Consider the following 27,047-nt stretch of genomic DNA (forward strand, 5'->3'; position numbering starts at 1 on the left):
TTTTTGATACCGTCATATTGAAGGATGAAAACAATTTACTTTGTGCTTTGCCTGTAGAATCTGAGGTTTATGAATCTTTAATCAGTTTAGGGCTTTCTAAAGCACTTGGTCCAGATGTCTTTACAGCTCTTTTTTATGTCAAATACTGGGAATACATAAAAGGCATGGTTCTTCTTGCAATAGGGAATTTTTTCTAGAACAGCCATCTGTTGAGAGAGCAAAATCATACTTTCATTGCCTTGATTCAAAAGCATTTGGGTGCCTCTTCCGTTCATCATTATCGGCCTATCAATTTATGTAATATTATTTATAAAATTATTTTTAAATTGCTTGCTAATAGGCTAAAGCCTCTCTTGTCCAAAATTATCTCACCTTTTCAGATAGCATTTGTGTCAGGACGTCATATTCAGGATAATTCTATCTTGGCGCATGAAATTCTTCATACTCTTAAATCTAAGAGGGGTAGAGGAGGACTTATGGCAGTCAATATTGATATGGAAAAGGCTTTTGCTAGAATGGAATGGAGTTTTCTCTTATCTATCTTGCATAAATTGGGATTTAAGGACAAATGGATTCGTCTCTGTATATCTACAACATTATTCTCAATTTTATTAAAGAGAGCCCCTTCTATACGGTAGTGGCAGAAAACAATGGGTTTATTCCCACAAATAATCACTTGACACATCAGCTAAAAGCAAAAAAAATTGAAATTTGGTGAAGTAGCCAATCCCTCTCACAACTTCAGAGTACCCCCATTCCAAAACAAAAGAAAAACCCCACTGCCCAAATCACGTCCGCCCATCCACCGTTCACCGTTCGCCTGTCAGCCGATCAGCTGGTCCGCCCCAAATCACCGCAAGTCCACTCGAACTGAAAAAAAAAAAATATGAAAAAAAAACTGAAGCTCCTCAACCTAACCCGTCAGCCGACTGCCTCTTCCCTGTCGCCGGACGACCGGTCCTCCAACCAGTGAGATCCGGTCACAGAGATCCGACGATAGAGTCTCAGCGACCACCGGCGAGCCTCCAGATCCTCTTCCTCGCGACCTCCTGACACCGTCGACAAAGATCCGACTTGAGCCTCGTCCTCTCCCGGGATCTCTCCCTTTCGCCTGCCGTTCTCCCCTCTCGCCCCTCTGGTGGTTTTCGGTGATCAGATCTAGTCGGTGATCACATCTGGTCCGGTGATTTGGTGCTCTCGGCATTCTAGTTCAACCGGAGATGGTGAACGGCGATGTGGTCGAGGTCGAACTCGGGTCGGCCACGTGGTGGCGCGGCTTCCATGGGCTACACCGGTTTGGTTGTCTGGGTCGGGGGTCGGGTTTGGGTTTCCAGCATGACACGCCCATCTCTCTCCCTCGATCTCTTCATTTCACTGCAAAGAGAGAAAAAAAAAATCGGTTGTTTTGCTTGTATGTGATTTTCTTGCTCTAGGCTTACGTGTCAATTTCTCATTGGTAGGCAAACAAAGCCTACTTTCTGCCACAGCTGAATTAAATTTATTCCCTTTATTAAATGGTAGTCCTTTTGGCCATTTTAGGCTTTCTTGGGGTTTGCGTCAAGGTGATCCTCTCTCCTCCTTTCTTTTTATCATTGGTATTGAGACTTTATCTCGTTTGCTTCATTACAGTTTTAGGAGTTTTAAGGTTTCTCAAGACTGTTTGGCCCTTAACCATTTTCTCTTTGTTGATGATTTGGTTATATTCACATCGGCTACATCTTCTGAAGCTTCCATTGTTAAGACATGCTTGGATAAATACAGTCTCTGGTCTGGACAATCTGTTAATGTTAGTAAATCTAATATTTTATTCAGTAAAAATACATCTATTTCTACTATTTCAGGAAGTAGGGATTTTCTTCCCTATCATAACACTCCAGTTTCAGCGAAGCATCTGGGACTTCCCATGTTATTTGGTAGATCAAAGAAAAGTGCTTTTTTTAGATATTTTGGAGAAAGTTCAGGGAAAAATTGAGGGTTGGTGTTTTAAAACGCTTTCCCAAGCTGGAAAATTTGTCATCATTAAGGTGGTGGCTTCTTTTATTCCTTCATATGCCATGAGCTCCTTCTTGCTTCCAGATGATTTTTGTCACAAACTTGATATGACTTTTAAAAAATTTTGGTGTTGTTTTCCTAAGGGTAAGTCTCATAATTTGTCGTTAAAATCTTGGAGCTCCCTATGTTTGCCCAAAGATCAGGGTGGTTTCGGCTTCCGTCTTATGAAGGATGTCAACATCTCCCTTTTATCGAAGTTGGGTCAGAAGCTTCTCTCGGATCATGACTGTCTTTGGGTTTCTTTATTCAAGACTAAATATGTAAAATATGGGAATCTCCTTACTAGTCCTCTACCTATTGGTTCTTTTATTTGGAATGGTATTAAATCCATTGTTTTCTCCCTGGATTCCTACGTTACCTGACTTTAAGCTAGCTCCACGAGTTGAGAGTTTACTAGCTAACTATCCCCTTGCGGTATCGGATCTCATCTCTTCATCTTCGGGGACTTGGAATTTACGTACCTTTATTAAGATTTTTGTTTCTTCCCTCTTCTGTCTCCGAGATCTTAGAGATTAAGATCAGATCCACAACAGAAGCTCTCCTTTGGACCCCTTCTTCTACGGGAGTTTTCTCTACTAAGTCTACTCACCATTTCTTAACTTCTCAAAGGTCTCCGATTTTATCCCCTTTGCCGAAGTCTAGCTGGAAACTTTTTTAGAAGTTAAAACTCAATCATCGGCTTCGTCTTTTTCTCTGGAAAAGAGTTTGGAATATTGTTCCTACTAAGGAGCATATATCCTCTGCTATTCCTTATTCATTATCAGATTTTACTTGTTCTCTGTGCTCTTTTTCTACAGATTCTTTGGTTCACTTGTTTATATCTTGCCCTATTGCAAAAGTGGTCTGGAGGAATTTTTTCTGGCCTATGGATATTCTAGCTTTACGAATCTCCTCTATGGCAGATTGGTTGCATGTTATACTCCATCCACAAACTATTGGTATTCTTGCTTCAGAATCTTATCTTTTTCAAATTTTTGCAGAGGTTGTTTGTGATCAAATTTGGTATGCAAGGAATAAAGCGCATCATGAGAACTTGGTTCCAAATGCTTTGTCTATTTCTGCCAGAATCAATTGTATCTCCAAAGAACACAATATGGCATGGAAAATCAAAGTTTCCCCTGCCCTTCTGGTATGGAGCATGCCCAAAACAAATTCTTACAAGATTAATTATGACATTGCCATCGGGAAAGATTACTCAGCCCAATAGGCAGTTTGTTGTGATTCTAAAGGAGCTGTTATTCAATGTTTAGCTCAAATTAGTCCCCTATGTTCAGCTATTTATAGTGAAGCTACTGCAACTCTCCTAGCAGCACAATTGTCTCTGTCTCTCAAGCTTCCTTCAGTCATCTTTGAAGGAGATTCACTTATGATCAACCTTGCCATCAATAATCCTACTATTACAGAAGACTGGAGAATCTCTTCACTTATCTCGAATCTTTCTTCCACTATTCCATCAATAACTAGCTGGTCAGCTAGTCATATCAACCGAAGTGTAAACTTTTGTACCCATCATGTGGCAAATTGAACCGTAACTAGATTCATTTCTAGCTGCATGCCTGCATTCCCAATCCTTCCTGCTTACCGATTTCATTTCCACCCTGTTTAAGAAAGAAATCTTCTGCTTCTTTCTTTGTTCCTTGAGTTTTTATTTTTTATTTTTTGCGCTTTGTTCTTTCTGGTTGTACTTAAATAAATAAATAAAAAATTTAAAAAAATTTTAATTTTTTTTTTAAAAAAAAAAGAAAAAGAAAAGAAGAAGACTCAGGTTGACTCAGGTCAAAAGTTACTTTACACAATAATTGTTAGTATTCAGTCTGCGTTCTCATTATTGAGGCCTCGCTACTTTCATCCCGCGTGTAACTTTGGACACAATAATTGTTAATATTCAGTCTGCGTTCTCATTATAGAGGCCTCACTACTTTCATCCCGCGTATTCGAACTCCTTTCATCTTTCTCTCTCTCTCTCCAAACTCCTTCATAGTAGTACAGTACTTACTGATTTGCGCACCAATTCTTCCTTGGCGAAATGAAGATGTCGACGTTCTTTGCTCGATTTCTCCTCGCTTCAACTCTCATCTTTTACTTCGCAACGTTCGCTTCCGGAGCCGCTGTATTGCCGAATGATGAAGGTATATATATATATATGCTCACCACAGAGATTTTCTTACCTGAACAAATCGTAGTTTCATCATTCATGGCGATGCAATTCAAGTGTTTGATTGGTTGGATTTGGATACCCTTTTCTTTTTCGATCTACCACAATTATCACTTGTTTGTTGATTTGCGCTGTAACTTTTGCAGTGGAAGGTTTACGTGAAATAGCGAAGAGGTTGGGGAAGACGGACTGGGATTTCAGCGTAGATCCATGCAGCGGACAATCTGGATGGGTAAAACTCGACCAACCAAAAGGATTTGATAATGCTCTTACCTGTAACTGCACCTTCTCGAACGCCACTGTGTGCCACGTCATCAGCATGTACGTTATCTCTATCCTTTTCACTTAAGACTATTTATGCTAAAAAAAAAATAAAAACAATCCACACCGGTTATGCATAAACTAATAATGAAATAAAAATATAATTTTTATCGTTACTCTTTTAAAAGATTGCTATTTATTAGGCATAAATTAATTACAAATTGATTTATAAGTATTCCTTACAAATCAATCAAGTAAAGTAACATGTGTTTTTAAAATATGTAAAAAATATTATTAATATATGCTATTAAAAAAATATGTGAGAAGCACATGCTATTAATAAAACATATGTTTTTTACGTTTTAAATGACACATGTCATTTTATTAGACTAATTTATAGTTATAAATCAGTTTATAGCTAATTTTTGTTTTTTTTTTTCCTACAAATATTCGCACATGAGAACAAAAAAATTTATCAGATGAATAAACATCAACTAATAACCTTTTTTTTTTTTTTTTTAATTTTTTTATGTTAAAGGCTAATTAGCTGCAATACTAAACATAAGACCAACGTGGAATTACATATTTAAACAATCAAATAAAAACGAAGTAGGGGTCTTCTATAAAAGTATTTTGACTCATATCTTTGACCTTTGACTTCCATTCTGTACAAAATATATATATATATATATATATATCAATGTCAAAAATATATTAAGTGGGGTATTGGGGACCACATCTTTTAATTCTCACTCCTATCATATCTTACAGCTGGCTCCGCAGAAAAAACAAAAAAGAAAAAAAAAAGACATCTTATTCATATGGAGATTGGGACCACGTCTTTTATTCTCATTCACTTTCGCTGGTCTGTCAAATTGGCTCCGTTTGGCAACCACTTTTTTGATTTGAGGAGTTTTTTTATTTTTTATTTTTAATTTACTTTTAGTGATAATAAAAAATTTTGTATTATAGTGAATTTTTTTTTTAATAGTAGTAAAAAATTGTTGATATGATATAAAAAGTAAAGGGAAAAAGAAAGGGTTGTCAAACGGGATCGTAACTCGAGCGAATGGAACCACCCCTCTGTTTCTACTGATATTTTTATTTTTTTTAAACATACATATAATTTTATTGGTCTAACATTAATAAAAAAGTAATGTTATAAACTATAATTTTATATCATAATACTAACGTGACAATTTCAATTAATCTTTAAATTAGTTATTATATAAAATAAAAAAATTTAAGAATCAATTGAGTTTGTCACGTCAACATTATAGAACAGTTATAAGATAAAAATATGGTATTTAATAATTTTTTTTTTTTTGATAAAACTGCTAACTAGCACTTATATTGCTAAAAAGTACACAAAAAAATTTGATGGAATAAGCTAGTTATCATATGGTCAAAATTCGTATGCTTAATTATCAAAATTTGAAATTCAGGTCTTTATTAATTAAAGGTATGGGTCAATTTTTCAAATAAAATAATAAAGAAAAACATATTAGGGAAAGACCCAAATGGGCCTGTGGGAGATAATCTTAAGCTTCAATTTTAATATAAAAGGCTTTTGTGAAAAATAAAAAATGTAGCCCGTTCCGGGTCTCTAACAAGCTTTCTTCACCCAAAGATTGGAAGGAAAACTGGGCCGATAATAAAAAATTGTAAACTAGATTGTCGTTAATTCAGTTATACTTGCATTTGACTAGCTAGGATGCCTAAATGGTTTTGAAATGGGTTGAAACTTGAAACCCAAGGCCCATACCTTTTAGTGATTGAAGATTATAATTGCTTATTTAAGGATTAATCTTTAAAATTACATCAGTTGTATTACAGTCGTATAACAGTATACTAATACTCTGTTTGTTTGGGCATATAAATATTTTTTTATATTTTTTAGTATTTGGTGCAACCGAAAATGATGATAAATGAAAATCATTTTCAGTTTAACCGAAAAAGCCTCTATAATTTTTGGAAAATGATTTACGATTTTAAAATCGTTTTCTGAATTTAAACTATTCATTCTTGTACGCACGTTTGTGGAAATCCACTACCACTGGGCATTGAAGTTTATTGATAGCCCGAATATGCTGCCGAAGATCCCCCGAATTTTAGGATTCGGTCACCGAAATCCAGCTACACTAGTTGGAATCCAAACACTGGCCACTAGTTGGAATCTAGCCAATTTTGTCAGAATCCGACTGTACTGTGCCAGATTCCGGCTATCGTTGTTGGAATTCGGCAATAGTAGTCGGTTTTCGGCGACCCAAATTTCGGTGAATCTAGCTGGAATTTAGCTGGCCAATAACGGAATCTAGTGAGTTCTGCCAGATTCCGGTCACTATCGTTGGAATCTCGCCATCAATGGTTTTTCGCTGTTGGTAATTTTTTTTTAGGAAAATAATATTTTTTTTTTCTCAAAAATGATTTCGTTGAAAATATGTTACGACGGAAAACATTTTTAGTCGAAACAAGCGGAACATAAATATCATTACTCTATAAAATTTTTCCATGCTCAGCGAATAGGGTATTTCATCATTTCCGATTTGTAGAAGTCTTTTCTCATTTGTATGACAGTCGTATAAAAATATTTTTAATATCATTAACTTATAAAAATTTCCAATGCTTGGCGAATAGGGTATTTCATCTTTTTCTATTTATATAAGAGTAATGTTATTTAGTAGACTATTATACAACTTTATAAAATTGGAATGACGTGACATTTTCATTGTCACGTCATCTTAATTTTATAACTGTGAAAATCTGCCTAAAAAACATTACTATTAATCGTATGATAGCCTAGTAACATTTCTCTTTGTGGAACTCCACCTAAAAATTAATATCCCATCAAAAAATGAAAAGCTAATCACTATTGGGGTTTATTTATTTATTTATTTTTTAACAAGAAAATAACCTTCATTATAATCTGAGACCCAAAGGGCCAAAAGCTATAATTAGGAGTACAAAGACTCCTAAAAACAAAGTACATGACTAGTTTCTGACTTGGAGGGGCAGTTGACTTAGTAGAAGGACACAAAAAAACATATCTCTTTTACAATAAGTTCCACTACGAGAAGATAAGAGAACAAGATCTTATTTAAAATTTAGATCTAAAGTCTATCATTGCAGGCTGCAGAGATTAAACAATTCAACACAATCTAAAGAAGCCAAAAACATAAACTCAATAACATTGGTCGGCATAAAGCGTAGGGAGTCGCTGATAGATCTGTATAAGGCTTCTTCCAAATGACAAAAACTTGCTTTGGAATAAGCTTAATCGCGTACCGGAATAAAACCCCACCAAAACCTGCTCAAGAATAAGCCTATTCCCTTGCTGGAATAGAAGTAACCCAATTGTGCACCAAAACATCAGTCTTCTTCTTCATCAAAACACTGCCGACGCTTTGGAAAAGAAATACTCCAGATTGTGCAACCCATCATCATTCATTCTTCCTCAAATGTTGCTGATGACTCCTGAAACAGTACATAAAGTGCAGATCCAAGAGAGAAAACCCCTCTACATCCTCTACACTTCCTGCACCAGTCCGAGCCTCGCTAGAAACAGAAAACCAATCTTTGCTCCTAACTTTGAACATCCCAACTGTAGAGCGAAACCCACCAACTCCAAATCCTCAAAAGAATTAGAGGAAAACACCTTTACCTCTTGGGTCTACAAAGAGCCACATAGAGGGAAGAAATCTAATAGCCCACGGCTCAGTGTCGGGCCGAAAACAAAACCATAAACAGAAATCAAGTAAACAAGACGAAAAAAGCAAAGAGGAGGGGGGAGGGGGCAACGAAGATCTAAAAAGAAACTCAGCGGCTAAAGTTTTCTCTTCATGACCATTTATTTCATGGTCATGATTTAGGTTAATGCATCTTGCTTATTACTATTGTTATGTAGCCTAGAAGACATTACTACTATTCTTATCGTTAGCTTGATCAGTTTGATTGCACGGAGTTGGAATGATTACTTTCATCTCTCCTTTAATGAGTTTTTTTTTTTTTTTTTCCTAAAAAAAAGGCATACATGTAAATTCATAGTACTTTTTAGAGGTATTTCACATTAAAAAAAAAAAAAAAAATCCTAACAACTTGCTGAAAAAAAATTGAAAACGTAGTTTGCATCAGATTTCTATTCTTTTTGAAGGGAAAAGGTAAAATTTGATTACGAGACCACTTTTTCTATAAGTCATGATTTTCATAGTCATTGAACGAACACTTATAAAAATAAAATAAAATTAAGGATTAATTTTCACCAAATATCATTACTCGTGTATTCATTATTTATGTATTGAGAAAGTTAAGCCCGGTAACCGAAAAACCCCCACTTTTCTATTGGAAGCACAGAGTCCTCAAAGCACAGAGTCTCCCGGGCACACTCCCACCAGATTTGGTCAGGTTGCCTTACCTTCAAGAAATGTAAGTACACATGCATGCATGCTGTAGTTTCTTTCATCGTGAGCTGATTCACATTTGAACTCATTTCTCTATTTCCCTCTCACATTAGAGACCTCACCCGCAACTACCTCAACGGTTCAATTCCTCCCGAATGGGGTTTCACCCAGCTGGTCAACATGTACTCTCTCTCTCTCTCTCTCTGTGCATATATATTATCCATGGTTTTTATAAGCGTGTTCTCGAACCAATTCTTTGATGAAGGATGATTTTAATTACGAAAGGGTCTTATTGCAGTTCCCTTCTTGGAAACCGGTTAACGGGTTCTATCCCCAAAGAGCTGGCAAACATCACAACTCTCAAAACCTTGTGAGTTCTGTTTACCCATTTTTGTTTCTATTTGTGATTTTTTTTTTTTAGAGTTCTTTTCTCAAGGAATTCGGTTTTATTATTTGTAGTACGGTGGAGTTCAATCAGCTTTCCGGAAATCTTCCTCCAGAGCTTGGCAATATGCCCTCCATAGAAAGATTGTAAGACCATTTTGAATATTCCCTCTTACAAGAATCTTATCTCTTTTATTTGTTGTGAGAATTACTTGGATTGGCTTTTCTATTGAAAGATGTTGAATCCTGATGCTGATAGCTCAATTGGTTTACTCTTACTTATGTGTTGTTGTTGTTGATGATGATGTTGTTATAGTCTCCTCAGCTCGAATAATTTTACTGGGGGGCTGCCTGATTCATTTGCAGGGCTGATCACATTGAAGGACTTGTAAGCTACTATTTGTTTCTTTCCTCATTAAGTTTTTCATACGCTGCAATTAGTTACTAATCTTTGCATTCTGAGATAACATATGACGGTTTTTGTCTATTCAATGTAATGCAGTCGGATCAGTGACAACCACTTTTCTGGAAAGATACCCAATTATATTCAAAACTGGAAAAAACTTGGAAAACTGTGAGAGCTTTATTCGTTTTTCTTTTTTAATTTTGATTAAGGATTTTGTCATTATTTAATTATGGCTGTTATCTGTTATCCCTCATTAAATCAAAATTTGGCAACAACAGAGTGATTCAGGCAAGTGGTTTGAATGGGCCAATTCCTCCTGGCGTTGCTCTTTTGGAAAAGTTATCTGACTTGTCAGTATCAACCTTTTATGTCACAGGTATAAATCATTTTCAGATGGAATTGCATTTGAATTTGTTTATTCTTTGTTGAATTTGATATGCAGGAGAATTAGTGACTTGAATGGATCTGAAGAACCTTTTCCACCACTTAATAATCTGACACAGTTGAAGACACTGTAAGTTAAATGTTTCAATGACATGATTTTCAAAAGTTCCATCCTTATGGCTACTCGAGTTAACATAGATATTTTTTTTTAATTTTGTTACAGGATATTGAGGAGTTGCAATATTACTGGACAGCTACCTGAATTTCTCGGGGATATGGCAACGTTGAAAACCTTGTTAGTATAGTAGCCACTTTTACCACCATTTTCTGTTTGCTGATATTTCAAAAATCCTCTTGAAAATGCTTTTATGCTAATTTATGGATTATTCAGCATTCTTGCATGTCTCAGATTTCATTTTCTTCTTCTTGTGATGATTGACATAACCGACTTAGGTGGCATTCTTGATATGGAATTTTTTTATTTTTATTTTTATTTTTTTTAAAATTTCTAGATTATAAGCAAAGAAAATATGTCCCTTGAAGTTATGAGTTACAAAAGTTTCTTTTCTTCTCCTTGCTCTTTTGAAGGCATTGTTCTTTTAAGATAGAGGCCAACATTTCTAATCCAACAATATTAGAAATGTTAGCAGGAGTTAACATTCTATCCTTAGTGTTAAAAAAATATAAAAATAAAGACCAAGGATAGTGAACTTATGTTAACAAAAGTTGTCCCACTAGAAATGAGTTAACAACTTATTTAATTGACAATGAAAGAGGTGGGTAGGTTAATGTGCTGCCACAATCACGCATGAATGATATACTAGGAAATGCTCTACAAAACTTCTATTTTGTAAGATTTTAGACAAAAACCAAAACCATGACCTCTCTTTGCCACCCACTTGCAACCTAAACCAAGGCCCAGGATCTGAAAATGCTTTTTGAAAGATTTAAGAATTCCCACTAAATTAGCATGGTTTTGACTTTGTTTATGACATTCTTATATGAAAATGACTGTCTTTTCTCATTTTGACTGACAACTTCAATACGTTGTTTGTTTGTAACATTTTTCAGGGAAGGATTGGTTTTTTAGGGTGCTATTCGTTTTCTAATTCATTTAATTATAACGTTTCCTGCAGAGATCTCAGCTTTAATAAACTAAGTGGAGAAATTCCAAGCAGCTTTGCCGGTCTACAAAAAACAGATTACATGTATGCATTTTAAATTATATGTATATTTTCATATACCAAATTGCAGACAACCATTTTTGTATAGCTGAGAGACACTGATTGTTACCTCATTAGTGTGGACGAAAAAGGAATAGTTTAATGGCCTAATTAGACAATCTCCAATTTGATTAACTGGATGACCCATACATTCTGGCCTTAAAAGACCTCAAGTATAAAATCAGGCAAAAATATCCATTTGGCATCAAAAGTTAAACTCAAACAAACTTTGGGCCCCAAACAGAATTATCTGTGGCCAACCTGACAGGATGTTTCAAGGGTGAAGTAACTGAATGGCCTGTAGAATAGAAATGTGGAACTAATGTGGCTTAAATGCACGAACTCAAGCTTTTAGTTACAAGGGTTCTGTAAAAAGTTTGACGTATTTGCATTGGACATACATATCATCCATATGAGTAATTGAGTGCTGAAAATGTCTTCTCTTAAGCACATACCCAGTAGTGTGTCTGCTAAAGGCTGCAAAAGAGAAATAAGTCCTTTCATGTCATGCCATATAAGAATTTTTTGAATTGATTTCGCAGTTTGAGTTGTTCCTCTTTCAAAGGATAGATGTAGCTAACACTCCTACCTCTACTTGCTAGAGTAGGGATGCCATTTCATGTAATTTATTATTGTTAATATGAAATCATCCAAATTATAAATATTTATTTAGCCACTGGATGTGTTAAATATTTGCATCCTCAAGGGCAAGTCTACCTGATGATCTGTAATGCACAAACTAGATAATGATACTGAATTGGTAATATTGATTTTCTTTAGATATTTAACCGGCAACTTGCTAACTGGACAAGTGCCTCTGTGGATGCTGAATAAAGGAGACAACATGTAAGTTTCTCTGCCAAATTCTATATATATTCAATTAGTTAACCAAAGATGTTGATTTTTTTATCCTAATCAATGCATGATATTTCATTAATAATAATAATGATTGTGCCTCTTACCTTGTTGACTCTCTTCTAGAGCTTTATCTGCCTTTATGACTCAGTCAGTTTTACTTCATCTGAAGAAAAAAAATGTATCTGAGTATCACCTCTAGTAATATCTAGTAATATCAAGAGGATTAAAGGAAATGCATTCCTTATAAGTTTCAATGGCATTTCCAAGAATTTATACTCCCAAGAGGCTGAGAGTTCCCAATGTTTCATACTCTCCTTGTGTTTACTTCCCAGAGCTTTTTCTACAATTTGTCACAAATGGTATCCCAACGTCGAAAACAAGACCCAGAGAATATGCATTTTCTTTGAAAGCATGTACTATGCAATTACAGCCATACTAATGTCTCCTTTTGAGTTCAAGATTCAAATATCTTTGTTGCTATCGTTCATGATCCAACTTGGAGGAGAAGAGCCTCCATATTCTGGTTTGGCATTCACTCTTCTAGTATTTGCTCATGGGATTGTTAGCAAGATAATAGGACTATAAGGAGATGATCATTTTAGGAAGTATTTCCTTAGCTTATGATAGTTTATGAACAGCTAATCCCCATATGAGTAGTAGAAAGTGCTTGTAGGTTTTTTGCTTAAGTCCAGTTGTCAGCTTAATCTCTTGGATTATGTAGAATGAAGAATGAGAAGAATTAAATCTGAATACTATTATCCATTCCAACTATATTATGCACTATCATGTATAACATAAGTTTTCTGGTCATGCTACATCATCGAAGCTGATGAATCACGTTGCCTCTTTGTGTGCAGTGATCTTTCCTATAACAACTTCACAGTTGGGAATTCAGGGTTATCAGTTTGTCAACAACGTAGTGTGTAAGACTTCCAGCTAGCATGTTTTTGTGTGTACATGCATGCATGGGCATAGTCACTAAACTTTTCCCTTGTTATTTTCCACAGGAACTTGTTTGCAAGCTCTTCGATTGGCAATAACTCGTGAGTATCAACTTCATCTATCAAAAACATGCATCAAAAAATTTTCTAATATTAACTTTCTGCTGTATTGCCTTGATATAAACACAAATTCATTTTTGATGTTACACTAAGTTGTTCTGGACCATGATTGTTTTATCAGTGGCATGGTTTCGTGTTTGAGAAGCTTTCGTTGTTCACATTGTAAGTTGAAATATCATATATTTCCTCAGTATTGTTATATTCTCAGATTACCTTGTGTCAATATGTATTGCTTTTCCTTGTCATGGTGGATGGGGGACTGAGACTTTATAGCCAAACCTCTTATAAATATGTCTGTAAGTTCTAAAGAATAAGAGATTGTTTGAAGTACAACTTCTTATGGTGAATAAGTATAAAAGATTGTGTGAAATCAAAAACTGAAGGAAAAAAGGATGAAAGATAGATGTTGAAATTTCCTCTGAAATTGTAGTGCTATGACCAAGCGATAAAACCACAATAGCTGAGGGTGCACTTCTCTAGGTTTCCTTTTCTTTTTCTTTTTTCATTTTTTAAGTCTTTGTTGGAAGCTTTCTTTATAGAAAGGTGACACTGTTGTTATCAAGTGTACTTCATCAGTTGGAAAGGAAACCTGTATAAATCATATAGGTTTTCTTGTCATGCTTGTGGTCTTAGTGAACAAGGAACCTGCTTTTACAAATCCTACTTTCATATTTAAGTTGTAGGATTATCCTATGATACATAATTCTTCAATTCTTAGGTGTTCTGAAAGTTGTAACACTATATTATAGTAATGAAAATTTCTTTTTTTCTAGGCATAAAGGGGTTGGCGGAGGGGGAAGGGGGGCAACCAGAGGCTAAAACTCCTTATCCGTGGGCTTTATTATAGTAGCACCTTACCCATTGGGGCACCAGTTAGGAGGGCAATGCGGGTGATTTGTAGGCGCTCCCTACAAGACGGGTCCCATAGCCTTGCCCTAGCTCCACGAAGGGCATAGTAACAGGAATCTGGTGAGTAGGGATTAATGGGCATGAGTCTTGTCCCCTTAGCATAGTGCCCTTAGAGACTCGAACCCATGTCTTCCTCCTCACCAAACCACTTGAGAGTAAGCCCCTTGCCATTAAGCAAACCCCTTTGATGCAATTTTACTATAATTAAAAGCTAGCAAACTTTTACTGATTGGTAGGGTCGGAAGACATGCGTCTTCAAAATAAAAAACTTGGTGCTAATACTTTCACAACCAGTACAAACGAGGCTCATAATTTAGGCGTAAGTTTTCTTAACTGTTTTTGCTCACCAATCTCTCCTTATTTGACTTAAGCATGCACTATAATTCTAATTGATCAGGATTGAACTAATGAAAGTTAGCATACACGTGTCGCCTCTTAAATAGTTGTCTGGCTAGATCTAACAATGCCATAGTGAAATTTTAAGAGGGATTGTTAAGATACAAGTAATCAATGACATATTTGTGGTAGTCTTAGTCGTAATGTAAATGTTCTCTGTTAACGGGCAATGACAATAAATGACTTCTTTCATTTGCCTGAATTGTGTACTAATTCATCCTTCCTTCTCCCCACTGCTCTCTCAATTGAAAATACTGAATAGGTTTTCTTCCTTTTCTTTTTTGATGATTATTAACGCTTTTACGGCTACGTGTTCAGTTGTTACTAATCTAGTAATCTATTGTTGTTTTTGTCCCAGATTGGTACAATCTTCATATAAATTGCGGCGGAAAAGCAGTAACTATCAATGGAACTACTGCATATGATGCTGATACAGATTCTGGTGGACCTTCAAATTTTTTCCAGCGTGCACAAAACTGGGCATTTAGCAGCACTGGTGACTTCATGGATAATGATGACCAAATGGACCCACTTATATTTACAAATTCATCCAGACTATCTATGACCAACCCTGAACTGTATATGAATGCACGCCTTTCTCCTCTCTCTCTAACTTATTATGCCTTTTGTCTGGGCAATGGAAATTACAAAGTAAACCTCCATTTTGCGGAGATAATGTTCACTGATGATAAAACATATAGCAGCTTGGGAAGGCGTATATTTGATATTTACATTCAGGTAGTTATTACAATATACTTCCACTTTCATCAAGCAATTTTCAGTTACTCAAGTAGTTGCTAGCATGAAACGGTTGCTAAAGACATAAATGGGTTAGGATATTGTAGGGAAAGATGGTATGGAAGGATTTCAACATTGCAAAAGAGGCTGGTGGAGTTGGTAAGGCAGTTATAACAACTTTTACTGCCACTGTGACTAGTAATACCTTGGAGATCCGTTTCTATTGGGCTGGGAAGGGGACAACTGGTATCCCGGACAGAGGAGTCTATGGTCCTCTTATTTCAGCTATTTCTGTGGATCATGGTAATTTCTATGTTTTATGAGCTCTTGTATTAACTTTCGGTGGCTTGAAAGTGAACCATTCTCGGACTTGCTTATATATCTAAAACTTTACCTCTATTTGTCTGGGTACTTTTGAGGATGAATGATGCTAATGATATTTCATTAACTTCCTTATAGTGTTTGATTTGAGCATTTTAATTTCATTATGGCAACATAGATGGATGTATTTGTCTTTTTTTGTTCACTTTCTATGGTTTTATTTTTATTTTATGTATTTTTTTCACTTTGATGTCAACTAGAAGAAATGATATTCAGCAATCATATTGATGAAGAAGAGAATGAAATCCTTTTCTTATTTATTTTCTTTGAAGTATTCCTAACTGTCAGTTTGGACCTCTTTGTTTTCCATGTGTTACTTGGTTGGATGATGATTTCTCCTATCAATTACTTTGACAATGAATAATGCTATAACTCTTATATTTTTTCTTTAAACAGACTTTATGCCCCCATCGGAAAATGGAACTGGTCTATCTCTAGTTGTAAAGGTTGGGATTGTCATTGCTGGAGCCTTTGTTATATTTTTGGTTCTTGGTATCCTCTGGTGGAAGTGCTGTCTAGGACTGAAAAATAAAATGGAACAAGGTATTTGCAAAGCAATTAATGTTGTTATTATATGGATCGGTATTTGATTTTTGTAAAAGTTGTTTACTTCTGGTATGTTCTTTGGATTCTTTTTCCTTTTATTTTTTTAACCACTAAGCACTTTGCATATGTATGTTTGAACACTCAACAGATGCATATGCACACTTGTAAGATGAACTAAAATATGTCTCAAACTATGAGGAATGTCAAGAATTGTGATTTTCTTAGACTTGCTTCTGTATTTGACTTGGCATCTTCCTCAGATTTAAAGGGTTTGGGTCGGCAAACTGGTACATTTACCTTAAGGCAAATCCAAGCTGCCACAAACAACTTCGATGCTGCGAATAAAATTGGGGAAGGTGGTTTTGGTTCTGTTTATAAGGTATTTGCAGAATAAATATTTTCTTTTGATTGATTGTAACTGAACTTTTCTTATTGTAGCTCTTTCTTTTTGAAGTGTCCTTGTTCATAAATGAAAAACGTTTTATGTTTCCCAAATGCAGGGCCTTCTATCAGATGGTACCATAATTGCTGTCAAACAGCTTTCTTCCAAATCAAAGCAAGGAAATCGTGAGTTTGTGAATGAGATAGGCATGATTTCTGGTTTGCAACACCCTCATTTCGTTAAGCTCTACGGATGCTGTGTTGAAGGAAATCAATTGTTGCTAGTATACGAGTACATGGAAAATAATTGTCTTGCTCGTGCTTTGTTTGGTAAACTTTTAAGTTCATGCACTTGGTTGATTTTGTTGTTTATTTTTGTAGTCATTGATAACATGATGTATGCTTAGTCATTAACTGTTTTTATTCAATTTGATTGAATGAAGGGCCAGAAGAATATAAGTTGAAATTGGATTGGCCAACAAGACACAAGATTTGTGTTGGTGTAGCAAGAGGTTTGGCCTATCTGCATGAAGAATCGAGATTGAAGATTGTGCATAGAGACATCAAGGCTACTAATGTCTTGCTTGATAAAAATCTTAACCCTAAGATATCTGACTTTGGTTTAGCCAAGCTTTATGAAGAGGATAATACCCCCATGAGAACACGAGTTGCTGGAACTTAGTGAGTTGCTTTGTATTAATTTCATGTCATAGTATTTCCTATTATCTTTTTTCTTATTTTCATGTGATACCAATAGTTTCAAAAAAATAGGAAGAAAAGGAAAATTGAAAGTATCTTACAAGTTAACTATTGATTTAGTTTTACCCGTGCCCTTAAGACACAAACATACACACACAAAAGCAATTAGAAATTATTGCTCTTAACATTTGCAATCTTACGAATTCATGATGCTGAAAATGTTTGCAGTGGATATATGGCACCTGAATATGCAATGCGGGGTTATTTAACTGACAAAGCAGATGTTTATAGTTTTGGAATTATTGCCTTAGAAATTGTCAGTGGAATGAGCAACACTGGTTATCGGCCAAAGGAGGAATGTTTTCATCTTCTTGATCGGGTAATTTGAATCTCTTCCTTTCTCACATTTGTTGCTTTTTATGCTCTTGTTAATTTTTACATGCTTGCGTTTGTTAATCTTAGAATGTAGAATATGGAAATGTTCATGATGAATCAACTTTGACTTTATTTACCACTAGTGGCGATTCAGTGGTCTCAAGAGAATCCCTATGAGATTAGGCAAGCATTAGGGTGTGAGTTCGAATCCCGCAATGGGAATCACTAATTCCTAATTAATGGTAACCATCTTGGGTTCCACTGATGTCCTAGTGAGGTAGGGTCAGACTATGACTCAATTGGTTTTGAGAGAGTGCCTGCAGTTCTTCGCTGTCTAAGCCCCTCCTGAGCAATTCCCAGTGGGTAGGTGCTACCATGGTAATGTCCAAGTAGAGTAGCCATTGTTGGCCGCCCCCTCATGCCCTTTTAATTAGGAAAAAAAAAACTGACTTTATTTATTTGTTTCTTGAATTCTTCTTTTCCCCAAGAGTTCACAAATTACTGACCAGTAACATGTTATGAATTAGACTTGTCTAAGAAATATGTAGTGTCTTGATTTCTTCAAGTGAGAAAGAGCCAAATGCCGTTGTATTTTTCAAAGTTACAAATTATACATTTTACTTCTGCTGTCATTTTTGCAGGCACTTGTTTTAAAAGAGAAAGGGAGTTTGTTGGAACTGGTTGATCCAAAGTTGGGCTCAAACTACAAGACGGAAGAGGTTATGGTGATGATCAATGTGGCCCTCTTATGCACTAATGTTTCCCCAACAGTCAGGCCTCCCATGTCTGCAGTGGTGAGAATGCTTGAGGGTAGGGCTGTTGTTCCAGACTTGGTTCCTGATCCAAGTGTCTCAAACGATGAAATGCAAGTGAAGGCACTCTCGAAGCATTTTCAAGTTTCAACACAGTAAAGAACAGAATGTGTAAAGCCCCGGTAGATAAAAGAGTAATGATAGAAACTACATTTTTAGCTAATAATTATCCCGTAATGTTGATGTTACTGTCTCAACATTACGGTTTTTATAAAAATTTAAAAAAAAAAAAAAAAAAAAAGGAGAAAAGTGCACGTACTCCCCTCAAACTACTATCATATTGTCAATGTCTTCTCAAACTATTAATTGTGTCAATATTTCTCCTAAACTATCAAAACAATGTCAATGTCGTCAAAATGACAAAAATACATTTCATCAAATAAAAAAACATGTGGCAAAATTTACCTTCCGTCCAGTCGCCGGTCCATTTGGACGAGAAGTCCGTCACGTGTGTTGCACATGACCGATTAAAGGATTTTGTCTTCAAAAAATATCTTCTTTCCCGTCAACCTTTTTACCCGCACATGCATTAAACAAAAAAGAAGAAAAGAAAAACTCATTCAACCCTACTATCCAGCTGCTCCGACACCGCCCCTCTCTTGCAAACCACCCAACCCCAGTGAGCCAACCTCGTCGTCCCCCACTCCTCCTTCGCTCTCTCCCCAACCTCGTCTGCTCTCTTTGCATGTTAGCCAAGCACTGCTGCGATGACAAGTGGGCAAGAGCTACTCTAGAAGTTGGGTCGCAGAGAATTGAGAGCTCGCGAGCCTTCTTCATCAAGCCGTTCCACCTCTTCGAGAAGGTTGAAGACGTCCACCATTCCTGTAGAGGTTGTGAGTCATGACTTAATTTCTACCAAGTCTTACTGTGGCCCCTCAAGTTTTTTGACTTATTTCTTTCTTCACACACGTGTAGCCCACTTGATCTTTTTGTCGATCCTGCATGTACTTGGTTTCTTCTTCATGCATCCACTTTGATTTATCTCTCCAAAGTCTTCTCTATAATATATCACCACCAAGTAAATAATATATCGCTGCTACCGCCACCCCCTTCTACCACCAGAAAAACCTTGTCCAGCACCTCACCGAAGGACTCCTTAGTAATTGAGTCACCGAAAAGATAAATCTTTGGCCTCATCTTCCACAAATTTCAACTGGGTTCTGCAATATGAAACCTACGTGTTCTTGCCAGAAGAACATAAAATGAGGACATACAGCTTAATTTATCAGTAGGTGCATGTGCTGGCAAGTGGCATTTACAAGAAAAGATCATCGTTTGAGGTTCAAAAAACAGAGCATGATAATGAGCCAGGGCTTGATTTTGTCGAAGCGTCCAAGAGACGAGAGAATGGCACGTTTCCAGGTGATGGGCACGTGACATGCAGGGGTGTGCGATAGATTGGTGGATCGCCTTTCAACCGAAACGGGTAGCTTATGTTGTCGATATTGCCGCAGGAAGAAGGAGGACAGTGGTGATCGTGACTATCGTTGGCACTGGAAGCTTCGTGGACTAGGTCAACTAGTGGGTCTGCGGCTGTCCAGCTGCATGCTCTCCATCCGGTCCGTTACAGTTCCGGCCATTCTGGAATCTAGGTCAGTAGGTAGTCGGCGAGAAAGTTTAGAGAGAGAGTGAGAGAGCCAGAGAGAGAGATTGAAGAATTTTCACGCAGACACATGGGGCTGATGGGGTGAGGGGCATTTTTGAAAGGAAAAAAGCATTAAAAGGTCACGTGCAATGCATGTGACCTACTTTCCGTCCAAACAGACGGGTAACTAGACGGAAGGTAAATTTTGCCACACGTTGGCAAGTTCGGGAGGGTCATCTAACAATTTTGATACATTGAGAGGTAAATCGCCACCCCGTGGAGAAAACAGAGAGTAAAGTGTAATTATCCCTAAAATAAAAAATCAAGACAATTAATTTTTGTTTTTTTTTTTTCTAAAAAATTGAAAGTTTGAAGGAGATATTGTTAATTGTATGGTAGACCATAGTTTTAAGAGGTACGTGGATTTTACTTTCTTTTTTTTTGGTGTTTTTTGAAAGGGGCTCAGCCCAAATATTATTATAATAAATTAAACACAACCTCAACAAAAATAACTTCAAGGGATTTGATTCTTGTACAACACCAATACAACAACTGTACAACAACTCATCACATGAGGGTGGACCCCAGTATGTGAGACCCACCCTCATGTGAGGGATTGTTGTACAGTTGTTGTAAATCTAACATTTTCCTAACTTCAATAATGCAATGTGGTATATATCATTATTATAATTATTATAATTAGGTTAATGACAGTTTTTTTATCCAACTCATGAAGATATTTATTATAATTATCCTAAATTACGAAAACTATACAGTCAAGCTTGTCCACATTGGCGTTCTCTAACGCACGCGGGAGTGTCACATGACAGTGGGGTCCATAAATTAAGGAAACAATATTAAAGAGGTTACTTTTAATTTTTTTTTTTATTAAAATGGTTAGAATTACTAAATCAAGAGGAGAAGGAAAAAGTAGAAGCCGGCCATAGACTTCATCTCTTAGAAAACAGATCTGAGAGGAGGAGAGAGTAGATATGCTCTCCCTCCTCCTCTCCCTCTTCCTTTCTATTCCGGCCCTACTCCTACCATCCCCATCCCATTTTGGGTTTTTCTTTTGTTTGTAGGTGTTTTCCGATCAGATCAGCAATTTCGGTCTCTCCGCTACGCATCCATCTATTTATCTTCGTGTTGTGCCGTTCATCTCCTCCATGGCCACTGTTACTGTTTACTGGTTGTGTTTTTGCTTTGAATAAGAATTTTTTCTTCTCTTTAGATCTAACATCGTGGGCGATCTATGGGATGAAGGATAGTTCGGTGTGGGGGGTTATCTCTCATGGTCTGGATAGTTCGGTGTGGGGGGTTATCTCTCATAGTCTGGATAGTTCGGTGTGAGAGGTTATCTCTCACGGCCGGTTTAAATAAATTTTTAGGATATTTGGTTACCATTGTCTTAGATCTAGTCTGCTCAAAGCAGATTTTATCTTTAACTATTTTTGTACATGAGTTAGCAGAAGATGAAAGTCATAAATAACACTTTATTGTAAGATTGTTTTTGTATCTATGACTTTGTAACCTCATAGCATGTGACTATGATTTTGCAGAGTTTTATACTCGTTATCTTTGATCAATGAAATACTCAAATTTTTGTTAAAAAAAAAAAACACTAAATCGAGAGGGTGAGAAATCAAAGTAGTCAAAGAAGGAATCAAAACCCAGGGCCACTTCATTGATAAGGACTATTTTAATATTTTAATATGAGTAATACTATTTAAAAAATTATTAAACAATATGATAATGTGACAGTAAAAATTAAGTGTTAAATTAACATTTATAAGAAAAAAAAAAGGGGGCAAATCTTCATTGCCATATCATTTCAATTATATGACAATCTACTAAATAATATTAGTCTTTTGATATTTCTTACTTGAAGCTAAAAGTAGGAAAACAAACACTAGAATTGAATTTTTTTGATACCACCCGCAAATTCAATACAAACTCAACACGAAATTAAGAGGTTAGAATTGAGGAGCTTGACCCGTTTAATTAAATGGATCATATTAAAGTTAACATATATAATTTTATACCTATATTTTGACACAATCCAAACTTAACGCGTGCACGAACTGCCAATCGAATGGAACACCCACTTTAAAGTTCAAACATGTTCTAAGTATTCCTAAAAGAAGGTTCCTCATTTGGGTCTCACATGTATAAGTTCCACCAATGTGTCTTATTTATTTATTTTATTTTTTATTTTTTGGCGAAGAATAGAGCCCGAAGGCCATCGGAGCGATTAGAGAAAAAGATTCTCGACCCACAAAGCTAGAAACCTAGCTTAAAGCAGCTACCATTACAGTAGACTGTGAACAAAGATAAGACTATACAATTAAACACAAACAGAAAACCCCCGGAAACAAGAACCGGAAGAACCGCCGCGTGTAGAGCACGCTCCTTCTCCGGGAACCCCCTTACGTCGGACAACCTTCAAGAGTCCAGATCGTCACCATCCGAGACCGGAGAAGTGAACGGTGACCCACACGCGCACGATCAGGGATATAAAACCCTAGGCGCGTGCTGGTCACGCGTCAAAACCAGAACGAACCACACAGGCTCTTCAAATGACCACTATGACCAGAGAAGGCCGGCGACCACAATAGAAAGGCCCTTGTCAGGGAAATTCCAGCCGAGTCTTGTAGATCTAGCTTTGACAACATCTCTACAGGAAACCACCAACACCCGCCGTTCACTAAGGACCTGGACCAAAAATCTCCAATTTGCACCAACACACAACAACAAAACAAAGAAAACGAAACTACCTCCACCGGATCTAGTTCTGGGGATAAAAAAACCGCCATTGGAAACAAAACCAGGGGGACAAAAATCACCCTCGTCCACGGAGGCTCGGGGACAAAACCAGCGCCGAGAGGGGAAGGCGTGAGGCCTCACCCTCCGGCGAAATCATCTCACACAGAGGTCTCTCTCTAGAAGTTTCAGACGTTCTCTCTCTAAAAGAGAGGAAAGAAAAGTTATTTCACCAATGTGTCTTATTGTGCATATATTGTATAAATTTTTGTTATGCATGTATCATTCCTCTCCTCATTTTGTCTTTGGAATTCTGGGTGTACCTTTTTTTGTCTCCTTTCTTTCCTTCTTTCTTTTTGGGAGTCTCATTTTGTTTTTCGTTTTTCACTTTAGAAAGTGAAATTGAGAAAGAGATAAAGTATGAAAGAGGAAAAGAAATGCTGAAAATAGAAAGAATGGAGTGTCCAGAAGGGAATACTTTCGTAAGATTAAAAGAATACAATTAGACCTAGTTAGAAACCACAATGAAACAAAGTTGATATTCCATGGTACTTGACTTTTCTCCGGCAGGCAGTGTCATCTGGATAATTAATATATTATGGACATAAATTTTTTATAAATTGCTCAGTAAAAAAATTTTACAACTTCATATATAATATTGACATGTGTTTATTAGTATATGAGAATCACATGTTATTTAAATAGCATGCGCTTCTTACAAGCTTTTTATAATAGCATTAATAAAAAAACATGTGATTCTCACATATTTAAAGGATACATGTTCTTTTTATATGTGAATTGTAAAAAATTTTCTACAAACTAATTTGTAAGAAGTTTTACATATATTATTATAATGTCTAAATTCTCTATGAAATATGTGTTCTTTTCAATATTATGGGCTTGTTTGGCAAAGACATATACATAACAGAGTAATGAGTTTTTAATTTTGAAATTAGTAAAAGTGATGATGTGATATAAAGCAAAAAGAATTTGTATAGAAAAGTAAAAAAAAATTTGTATTGTAGTGAATTTTTTTATTTGAATAGTAATAAAAAATTATTGATGTGATATAAAAAGTGAAGAAAATAGGAATGTTTTAATGTTGATTGGTATTAAAAAATATATAAAAAGGTTTAAAAAAAAAAGTATATGAACAGTAACCCCGCATTACTGTGCTGTGTTGTGTTTAACAAACAAGAAGGTAAATGACATACATGTATAGAGTAGTGAGTTGTTAATTTTAAAATTAAAGAAAGTGATAGATGTGATATAAAGTAAAAAATGTTTGTATAAAAAAGTGAAAAAAAAAATTGTATTGTAGTGAATTTTTTATTTGAATAGTAATTAAAAAATTATTATTGTGATATAAAAAGTGAAAAAAAAAATTTAAATATTTTGATGTCATTGTTATTGAAAAACGTAAAAAAAAAATAATAAAAAAAAAAGTGAAATCTCTCTCTCCCCCTACTCCGCACACGGCAGAGCGTTTCCAAACAAGCCCGAAATTTCGTCAATGACTCCATGCACCTTGACTTTTCTCTTGCGGACAGTGTCAGTTGCATAGTTAATTTTCACAGAGTCAATGATAGATTTGACCGAAATTGAATGGAAGAAAAATAGTATTTCTCTAATTTATTAGTATGACGTGTAAATTCTCTTTGATAATAACTAATATGTTTTCTTTTCAATATCGTAATATTCTTTAATTTATAGCTAGGTTGCGTTTGAAATTGTGATTTCATAGAGAAAAAATGTGATTTTAAACCAAATTGTAAAAAATGAACAGTTTGAAAACTGCATTTTTAAAAAATTGTGATTTGAAAACGCAGAAAAATGCTTATTCAAATTGCATGCAATGTGGTATTTTTTTGAAAACGCAGGATTTTAAAAGTCTAACTTGTGATTTTAAAAGCCAAACTGTGATTTTGCCAAATGCTTAACTGCGTTTTTAAAAATCACTTTTTCAAATCGCACATTTTAAAATCGCAAACACAAACAGATCCTAACTGATAAGTATCTTATGATAAAATTAAAGGAAAAATATAAAATCAATTTATATGGTTTACTGGATTTACAATTCGCTTTTTACGGTATCAAAATAAACTCAGAGGTCCCTAGAATATGCCAAAAAATATAAATTATTTCCTGCAGTCAAATTTTGTCAAAACACTTTACGGATTCCGTTAGTGTGCCACGTCAGCGGCAATAAAATAACTGCACAAGTCACTGTAAATAAAAAAAATATAAATATATATATAAAACTAAAAAGTTAAAGAAATTAAAATTTTAAAAATTATAATTAAAAAAAGAAAAAAGAAAATCACAGACAGATTAATTGGCAACCGATTGAACTTTTCTGGTTCACTGTTTTCACTGGTCCTCTACGATTGTGGATTTGATTCTTTGCATTCCTTGTGTTCTAATTTGTCCCTTATTTTTGTGGACCGACTCTTTAATTTGTTTACTCAATGGACAATGGACAACGGCAATGGCTATTGCTTGTTAACCTTTGCATCTCTATCGAGAACCCTCACTGGTAATTGAACTGCATAAATTGACGGGGTGAGAAGTCATTTATTTTCCTAAATTTTAATTTTCGATCCATCTCTACTCTCTGTATTAGTCCGGCTTTCAGAAGATCTTGAGAATTTCACATACTTAGCCGCGCATAGGATAGTCTATAGCCTAATTAAGACTTCAAAAAAGTACCTCGTGGATAATACTTCTCCTTAAAAATTCACGTCACCAGTGTGTTCAGATTTTGAAGTAATCTCCACAAATTCTTTGCTATCAACGCCTTGTTAAAATACTCAAAGTCTCCAAATGACTTATCGGTAGACTAAGGTAATTAATTAAATAGTAGCGTCTTTGATTTTACAAAGAGAAGCGTCTTCGTCTTCTACCCAAAAAGATAAAAGCAAGCCCGCATATTAAAAGAAATATAAAACTCTACAAAGTATTTGAGAGAAAATTCTTTGATTTGATAATAATTCAATTGATTGAGTTTTGTTAGTTTTATTGACTACATTCTGTTGACAAAATCACTGCCATGTAAGTGTGCTGCTGAAAACAGGAATGCCATATTTATCCAGAGTTTTCCAGAATATTCAGAGCTTAATTCTCAACTATGGAAATGCCTTAATATGACAAATATCAATGTCATAAGCATTAAGAAAGTAATTTTCGAACTCCAGTAAGATTCTACGCCGTTTATAGCTCATCAAAAATTCGGATCCCCAGTTGACCGTTCGGACGACCTAGTGAAGTGTCCGGACGCCCATCAGTATTCGAGAAGATCCTGAACAGTTCAACATAGACGACATGCAACCGTTCTGACGATAGGGTAACATAGTCCGGACGCTACTCAGTGTTCGAGAAGATTATGAATAGCTCAGCAAACATGTTTGGTGATGACAGCTTGCAACTGTCCGGACGCTAAGGCAACACCGTCAGGACGCGATCCTTAATAAGGCAACGCGTGAAGCGTCTTATGGAAGTCGGTTGTAGCTTGACGTTCGGACGCCCTTTGTCTACATTTGGACGTCGCCCAGAAAACTTCAAATCAGACTTGTATTAGGTCTTTTAAAACCTATAAATAAAACTCTCTAGGCATGTATTATTTACAGAGGGTGTTTACGTAGAAATTGTGAAGATCCGCTAGCTCTCTAATAGTTGTCCGTAATGTGATTTGATCGTGTGAAATCTAACTTAGGAAGGAGCCCTAAATTAAAGTATTCCATTGAAGACCTCTTTAGGTAGGGGACTTGGTTGGGAAGCGTTCACGTTGGGTTATGTATTAGAGTGCAACGTACGATTGCTGCATTAGAGGTATGTGAGTGTTACTGCTTTGTTACTAGCTTTGTTTTCTAAATAGTAGATATCCTGAGTTTGACTGCCCCGGAGTGATGGTCATAAAATGATCTTTAACACAATGTTAAGCCAAAATAACATTCACAGTATGTTCATCATTAAGTTATTAAACCAACACTAAACTTGTTTTAAAACCAAAATCCAAGTAGAGATTGAAAAGCAAAAGCTAGGCCACGAAAATATAGCTAAACAGTAGGTTCAAAACAAGATAAAAATGGGTTTAGTCTAGGAAGGTTACCTCCCTTGAAGCACAAGAGTCAAGAGAGTTCATTCTTTCTCTCCAAACAACTCTATGGCACTCAAGGGTTTTTGGAATAGTGAAAAACAACAGGTGAAGGAGAATCGGTAGTAAGGATCCTATTTATAGGCTTGAAAAGCTGAGGATAAGACTGAACTATTTGATTCTTCAAGTAC

At 35.8% G+C, this 27,047-nt stretch overlaps 1 protein-coding gene across 1 annotated transcript; it reads left to right on the top strand.

The window, feature by feature from the left end:
* Window positions 1-3,932: 3,932 nt before the first annotated feature.
* Window positions 3,933-18,584, top strand: LOC133874978 (probable leucine-rich repeat receptor-like serine/threonine-protein kinase At3g14840). The gene is made up of 24 exons (XM_062312935.1): window positions 3,933-4,181; window positions 4,354-4,528; window positions 8,819-8,890; window positions 8,979-9,047; window positions 9,164-9,235; window positions 9,325-9,396; window positions 9,566-9,637; window positions 9,752-9,823; window positions 9,934-10,005; window positions 10,098-10,169; window positions 10,263-10,334; window positions 11,176-11,247; window positions 12,043-12,108; window positions 12,978-13,043; window positions 13,128-13,163; window positions 13,303-13,343; window positions 14,845-15,224; window positions 15,332-15,527; window positions 16,002-16,148; window positions 16,412-16,530; window positions 16,652-16,862; window positions 16,976-17,213; window positions 17,460-17,610; window positions 18,248-18,584. Exons 1-24 carry the CDS (start codon window positions 4,079-4,081, stop codon window positions 18,515-18,517), a joined length of 2,916 nt encoding a protein of 971 aa, XP_062168919.1. The 5' UTR covers window positions 3,933-4,078; the 3' UTR covers window positions 18,518-18,584.
* The last annotated feature ends 8,463 nt before the right edge of the window (window positions 18,585-27,047 follow it).

Source organism: Alnus glutinosa, chromosome 8 (genome assembly GCF_958979055.1).
Source record: "Alnus glutinosa chromosome 8, dhAlnGlut1.1, whole genome shotgun sequence".
Classification (NCBI taxonomy): domain Eukaryota; kingdom Viridiplantae; phylum Streptophyta; class Magnoliopsida; order Fagales; family Betulaceae; genus Alnus; species Alnus glutinosa.